This window comes from Biomphalaria glabrata, chromosome 17 (genome assembly GCF_947242115.1).
Source record: "Biomphalaria glabrata chromosome 17, xgBioGlab47.1, whole genome shotgun sequence".
In the NCBI taxonomy this organism is placed as follows: domain Eukaryota; kingdom Metazoa; phylum Mollusca; class Gastropoda; family Planorbidae; genus Biomphalaria; species Biomphalaria glabrata.
Genome location: NC_074727.1, coordinates 8,521,666 through 8,529,275, shown reverse-complemented (window position 1 = coordinate 8,529,275; position 7,610 = coordinate 8,521,666). Strand labels below are relative to the sequence as shown.

General features: G+C 37.5%; 1 protein-coding gene across 1 annotated transcript; it reads right to left on the bottom strand.

The window, feature by feature from the left end:
- Nucleotides 1-253: 253 nt before the first annotated feature.
- Nucleotides 254-7,331, bottom strand: LOC129923551 (uncharacterized). Its single transcript, XM_056014918.1, has 6 exons — nucleotides 7,194-7,331; nucleotides 4,749-4,779; nucleotides 3,892-4,461; nucleotides 3,038-3,158; nucleotides 1,728-1,845; nucleotides 254-1,066 (listed from the first exon to the last, which is right to left on the bottom strand). The coding sequence occupies exons 1-6, from the start codon at nucleotides 7,197-7,199 to the stop codon at nucleotides 1,037-1,039; spliced, it is 876 nt and encodes a 291-aa protein (XP_055870893.1). The 5' UTR covers nucleotides 7,200-7,331; the 3' UTR covers nucleotides 254-1,036.
- Between the last annotated feature and the right edge of the window lie 279 nt (nucleotides 7,332-7,610).

Sequence of the window (7,610 nt, the reverse complement as noted above, 5' to 3'; positions counted from 1 at the left end):
TTATTTTTGTCTTCCATAGTGACTTACTTTCTAACTTCATGATGTAGTCTATACCTATGTTCACGACCAACTAGACAATGTCAAGGACGCTGAATTAAACTTCGTTTCTGCCAACTCAATAAAAAAGAATTAAGCTCTACCTGTTCCATTACTCAATAACACAAAATAAATAAATAAAAAAATTAAAGGAAAAAAAACATGGCGCGTATATGTCGCATTCTATATTATGAGAAAAAAAAGAGTTTACAAATAGTTCAATATAGATGAGTTTAATTCTGAAAAGTGAATATTGAAAATATCAAAACAAGTAGACTACAATTCCCATTTTGGGACTCTAAATCTATTTAACATAAAATCTAGAGTTTACATTCGTAAAAAACAAAATATGTGCTGGCCACATGACATCCTCGTTAACCGTAGGCCACAGAAACAGATGACCTTTACATCACAATGTCTGAAAGGGGAACTTTACTTTACTGAACATCTCAACAATATATATATATATATATATATATTTACTACAAAAATGTAAAAGTATGCTGTTTGTTTGCTAATAAATTTTTGTGTTAAATCATTTTTTTTTTTAGTTTTTCAAACAACAGTATGCTTAGTCAACGCATTTAGAGGCCATAAAATGAGTACAGGATCAAATGGATCCTATTTTAAACTTGTAAACTGTATATAATAAATAAGGCTTGTCTTCGAGTCCGAAGATTAATGAGGAATGCAGTATTTCCCGTGGCAACGCAGCCCCGGCTATGATCTAAATATTTTGCCACATCCAGGGCAAGCACAAGCTGTATATACAAATTTACAATACATTTGCTTTACGCTGTGTTCACACTTAGGCGATGTTTTCTACACCCACAGCCGTTAATGCTATCACATCAAGTGACACGTCATTTGTTTCAAGTCTCATTAAGTACATATTCATATTGACAATAATAAAAAAGGAAAAGTAAAAATAAAGAAATAAGAAAAATGATTTTGATGCTTCCTTTGAAGAGTTCAAAGTTGATGCTCAATTTCTCTCGCCTTAAGGTGCTACGCTGCTCGTGGACGACTCCTGAAAATAAAAATAAAAATATAATTAGTGTACAGTAGAGATGTTCTCTTGGGGCAAAGCTTCTTTTTCCTCTTTCTCATTGTTAAGTTGAAGTGTTCAGACGACTAGACCAATACATGAGATGAACTGCGCAGTGGTTTTTAAATTAGGGAGCTCTCCATATAGTTTTCTTTCTGTTTTGGGGACAAGTGTCTTGTTCGGGCCTCTTCATAAAGAAAGCAGTTTTGAAGGTCAGCATGCTCTGGTGACATTCCACAAGGGCATATTTCGTTAGTTTAGAAGCAAATCAATAAACAGCAAACTAATTGGTGTATCCGGTGTGTAGAATTAATAAGCTCAGCCTTTGAATACATCATCTAACACGTTTTGTACACATTTTAACACGTAAAAATTTGATTCTAAACTTTTGTAAGACAAAGTGCTTTGTATTATCTAGTTGTAAATTGAAAGCAAAAACAAAACAAAACAAAATTTCGTTTATAAAACTTTATATTTTTGTTGTATTGTATTTGTATTGTTTGTACAAACTTACATTTCAATCGCATTTATTATACTGAATTGTATGAAGAGTTCCTTATGTGGACTCTATGAATCTCTGTGTGTTTTTGTATCTTAGATCTAGACAAATCTATGTTATTGTATTAAGTATCTAGTGGCTTACCAGTTCTGGACCAGGTCCAGGTTCCACGCAGAACAATTTCAGAGTCTCCTTGTTGAAATTTAAACTGTCTATGTCTGTACAATTTGTACTTAGGCATTGGATAAACTGGTAAAGTTTACTGGGGAATATATATTTAGATAGATAGATAGAAAATTGATTGATTGATTGATTGATTGATTGATTGATTGAAACGCAAGGCCCTTGACTGACATATCACACAACTAAGCACCTATCACGGTCGAAACCGCAGCGGTTGAATTTGCCAATAGTGATTCTTTATTCGCAATTTTGACCCACTATGTAATACAATAAATACAAATGTAATAATGTAATGGTTGGACTAAACTGCGAATAGTGGTGCCACTTTTTGAATGTTTCACAGGTAGAGAAAAGCTGACTTTAAAATTGACGGGAGAGACTTACGTTGCGATGGGTGTCTCACAAAAAACAACTTAAAGCCTATCCAATGTTTGTTTTTTTTAATTAAGAAATGGAATGTCAGATGAATGGATTAAGTCCAAGTGGTATGAAAGCTGCGACCATTGTAGAACGGGACGGGAAGTCGGGAGAGTTCTCAAACGCCCAAACAGGAAGGACAGCTAGACAGAAAGGATCAAGCAATCTTTGCACGAATCCTCACGGGACACTGTCCGATAGGAGCCTACTTTGCTAGGCTCCGAGAGAACCACGATCCCAGATGTCGACACTGCCACACGGAAGTCGAGACAGTAAAAGACATCCTCTACGATCACAAAGTGCTCAGAAACACAATCGAGGATACGACTAGTCTTGAAGCAGATAGGACTAGTGCATGCGGGTGTCTCGCCTTGTAAGGAGACAAGTGAACCTTATAGAACACTGCCAGATACCAGGACCGTGCTGTAAGGGATTAATCCCAGTACGGAGCCTTAGTGCATGGAGGCTTACAAATGTACGATGTTGGTAGAGGAGAAATGTAGCACTAGAATTCACAGGCCAAACGAATGTATGTGAGCCCTTATCAAGCGGGCTGTTCTGATTCAACTTAATAGATACTAGAATTCACAGGCCAAACGAATGTATGTGAGGGGGGCGGCGTTATCAAGCGGGCTGTTCTGATTCAACTTAACAGATACTAGAATTTACGGTCTACACGTGTTAGGATGAGGGTTAAAAATAGGGCCGTCTGAGCGGAAGTGCACAAAATAAAAGAGGACAACGGACATAGATGGTGTGTAGTTCTTGTATGCGAATGTTAGTGTTTATAACGGTACATATGTATACATATAAATTTATTTCATTATTTAATTATTTATCGAAATACTACTTACAAGCAAAACGTCTTCTCGTCACTTTGAAATACTCCTGAATACTCAGCTTCACATTCATCTGTATTCCAACTCGAGTTACACAAGGCGACAAACGCAGGTAACACTTTCTTAATTCCTGCCACTGAAACATATCAACTCAGAAGTTAGATTTTCTTAATGGTATCAAAACATATATATATAAATTTATGAAGTATTTTTAAAAATATGTAAATATTTTTTTCTGTACACACATAAATAGTTTTGCACATAATATCAAGTCAAACTCTTGTGTTGCGATACCATTTGAGAATCGTTTATGAAGCTTGGCTCCGGGGCTCCGCTGTCTAAAAGGGGCGTGGCATATATTTTTTGAAGGAGGGAGACGTCACAAGCCAAAGGTTGAGAAACACTGATCTATGTGAGGACAGCTTTTGGAGCCCTAGAGATCACTCTGAAAATGTGGCACTCCAGAGGGCTACCTCCTGGACCATTTGTAGCTGTCTGTGAGTTTACCTTAATTAGGGTAGATGGTTTAAAATAACAAAAAACAAGGGTAAGGTCAAACTAAGGTCAATCTAGACGTTTAAATAACACTTGACAAAGCCAAGCTCAATCTAAAGGCCAGTTATCCTCTATCTTATCTTATAAAATACAGACGTTACTTCAAAAATGAAGATGGTTACGTCCTATGCGTCATGCATCTAGTCATACATGTTAACCAATGACTTAAATTCTGCCAGGTCACTGGTTTTCCTAGCAAACCATTTCATGCTCTAATAGCACTAGGGAAGTAGAAGAATTTGTTACCTCCAACTGTCAATCTAAAAAAAAAACATTCCTTCCAAACCAAATGAAAGCAAAAGCTCACTACTTACTGCTTTCCGCTGCACTAGCTTGTCCCAGTTTCACTTCGAATGTAATCTGAACAGTCGCCTCTGCTTTGAACCCGTCTGCAGGCTTCCGGGGTGTCACTGGATCCTTAGGAGTCACTCTAGCTGTTACTGGAGCCTTAGGAGTCACTCTAGCTGTCACTGGCTGTCTGGTAGGAACTGGAAGTTTTTCTGGAGCTTTAGGAGTCACTATAGCTGTCACTGGAGCATTAGGAGTCATTCTAGCTGTCACTGGCTGTCTGGTAGGAACTGGAAGTTTTTCTGGAGCTTTAGGAGTCACTCTAGCTGTCACTGGCTGTCTGGTAGGAACTGGAAGTTTTTCTGGTCTTTTAATAGGTAGAGGTACTTTACCAGGTACAGGTACGGGTGCTTTGATGGGCACTGGAACTTTACCAGGTACAGGTACAGGTACTTTAGCTGGAACAGGGGGCTTAGGGGGTATCGGGGCTTTAATGGGTGGGCCCACCGGAATTCTGACTGGTGGTCGAAATGGAATGGGCATAAATCGAGGAAATCCTCCGAACCGAAATGCCGGTGATACTTCTAATAATCCGGCTAAAAGAAATTAAGTATCACAATTATATAATAAAATTATTTTTAAATTGTTTTTAATGTTAACGCAAATCATACTTCTTTGTATGTGTGTGTAATTCTAAAAACACATAAAGGCAATTAAAAAGAAACATATAGATAACTATATTAAATAAAGACTCCTTTTTACAGACTCTCACTCATTTATCCTACTAACTAGCCAGATTTTGAAAAACAAAACAGCTAGGCTAATATAAGAATCATTTAAGCATGAAATGTACTTAATAGTCTTAAGTCCTAACACTACATACCAAGAAAGCACAACAGGAACAAGTTGACGAACTGAAATAGAAACATTGGACTAGTTGGGTATATACAAAATCATTAAGAACATTAACTCTATTTATAGAACACTATTTTTTTTATTTATTTCCTTATTTACCTGGTGTGAATGTATATTTTGCTTTCTATAGTTATAATGTTTCTTGGTGTCATGCATCAATTGCAAGACAAATTTCTTTATGAATAAAGTTTATTATTATTATTATCAAGAGCATCCCCAGATTTAAGACTAAGACTAAGACTAAGACTGCTTTATTGATCCTTACGGAAATTTGTTGTGATTACAAGGACCCTATTCTCATATAAAGACAACACAACAGAAAAATACACATAAATAGAACAGACACAACATAAAGAGTTCATTCAGCGACTACACACAGGTATCTTGGTGTATTTCATGTTCCCTGATCAATGAGTGGCGGTGACAGAGTCTGACCGAGTGAGGTACGAACGAGTTTTTGTACCGCTCCGTTCTTGTTTTGATTAACAGTAGTCGCCCACTTAGCGACGACCTGGAGTAGTTCTGATGGAGCGGGTGGCCGTTGTCTTCCAAGATTTTTTTCGATTTTTCTTTTCTGTTCAAAAAGTTTTGTTCTTATCTGACACTACAAAGAGTTTGTAGACTTTAACGATGTACAATTATTTTCATATGCATAAAAAATGTCCGAGTATAACGCGACTATGGACATCATCTAATAAAATTTGTTATTCAACAAACCCTGATACAACAAATGTATTGAGTTAAAATCGTTACTCTTCACCGCAAGACAACTTTTACATTACCTTCTTTTGATGTTACTGAGCCTCCCCTTGGCTATAGAAACACAAAAACGATGATCCCACCTTTGTGGATGTCATCAAACTGTACCTTGAAGCAGTGCACCTCGATGTTGACGAAAAGAGAAGACAACCCTAGACCGCACTGTGAGGAGAGAGTGTGTGTGTGTGAGAAAGAAAGCCAGCGGACAGTGAAAAAACATTTGCCCGAGCTCTGGAAGAAAAGTGAGCCATACAAAAAATACGTTGCAGGTGCAGGGGAATGTCTTCAACACAGCTCTACATTCACATGGACAACTGCTCTACGAGATGAACCATAGTGATTCTAAGACTGAAGGAAGCCAACATCAATACACCCCTAAGACTTCATAAACTACAAGATGACACACAGAAAAATAGCTCGCCTCTTGCACATAGCGAAGTGTCCGGAAGTGCACAGACATGGGCAGTCATCACTTCCGGAATCTGCTCTAACACGTGGGTAAGACAATAACGTCAAAGACAATCAAGACACTAGTAAATTCATCATGTGATATTATTATTATTATTATAGCTTTTATAGCGCTACTTTCATATCAGTATGCTCAGAGCGTTTTTGATCCAATCTCATTTGAGGACCAGTGGGGGGGAGAGGGTATCTAGGCGCTCAGTAAACGTAACTCTGACCGAGTCGGGTGTCGAACCTCGAGCCCCCTTCTGGGTAGCCAAGCCAAGCCAATTTCAAGCGTACTTAGCCTCTCGGCCACGCTTCCCAATGCAAATTCATCATGTGACATTATTCGTCGAAAGGGATTTCCCGGGATTCTTTAAATCAGAGTGAGGAGCCCGGATATGAGGCGCATGGATGTGCGAAGCGCCTGTACATGAGGTTGACTAATTTACTGTAGGCAGCCTTGTACAATAATCTGTATTTATTTGTCAGTTGTCTCTAAATAAAAATAAAAGAGATGTGGTGGCTAAGTAGTAAACCGTTGTGTCTCAGGTTCAAATCCTGATGAAGACTGTAATTTTTAATCTAGGTTTTTTTTTATAGGGCGCCCCTGAGTCCGCCCAATTAAAATGTGTACCTGTCATTAGTTGGGGAAAAGTTTGATAGAGCACTGGGCATTAACTGTAACTAAAAAACTATTAACTCAATAATTAATGAGGTGATCTTTCTGAAATTGTATCCAATGTCACGCAGCTAGAGTTTATGTGCCAACTTTCAGCTGGATAGGATAATGAGAAATTGTCTAAATAAATTATTTCAATGTTATATTTACTACGGCGATAGTGAGAGTGAGTAGTAGCTATTGAAAAACCGAGTCCTGGCAAGCATTCAAACTTAACAACCTAAGACGAACAGCAAGACTGTGAACCTTTCTTGCATATGCAAAAAAAATAAATCTGGCCAGTGGTTGTCAGGTTGCCTAGATACGTGAATATGAAAGCTACAAGAGGAAATTGCTTTATCGTAATTCTTAGTTTCTGTAGAAGTGTCATACGTCAGATGTGTAAGTGTCATTAAATTCACATTAAATAGTATACCCTATATACTCATTATATTAAAAAGAAATCCGTGTCAAGCGATAGAAAGTTAAACCCTACTAAATATACGAACAGTATCAAAGCATTTCTATAAAAGCTTTAAAACTTACTTTCATTGTAGTCTATTTGAAGTGACAGCTGAGTCTGGAGAATCAGAGCCAACTAAGAGTTCCAGATCAACTGCTCTCTTTTATATTTAGAAAGAGACTGCACTGTACTGGATACCTGTCAATTGCTGAAACAAGTCTGCACCAATTCAAGATATTGTTTGCTTAAAACTTAAAAAAACAAGGTCTACGTGACTGACACTTGTTTACAGGACTCACCTGAGACTGACCTGGGATTTCATGGAATAGTCATAGATTTCTGCTAATCTGGTATTAATTATATGGAATGGATCCGGGACTTTCTTTGATATTGAGGGGTTATTATGTAAATTTCAACTAATGATTGAGATATTTGTTGTTGTTTTTATGAAATTGCGACCGAATCTTAAAGTACTGGTTGTGTTCAAATCCTTTTTTAAG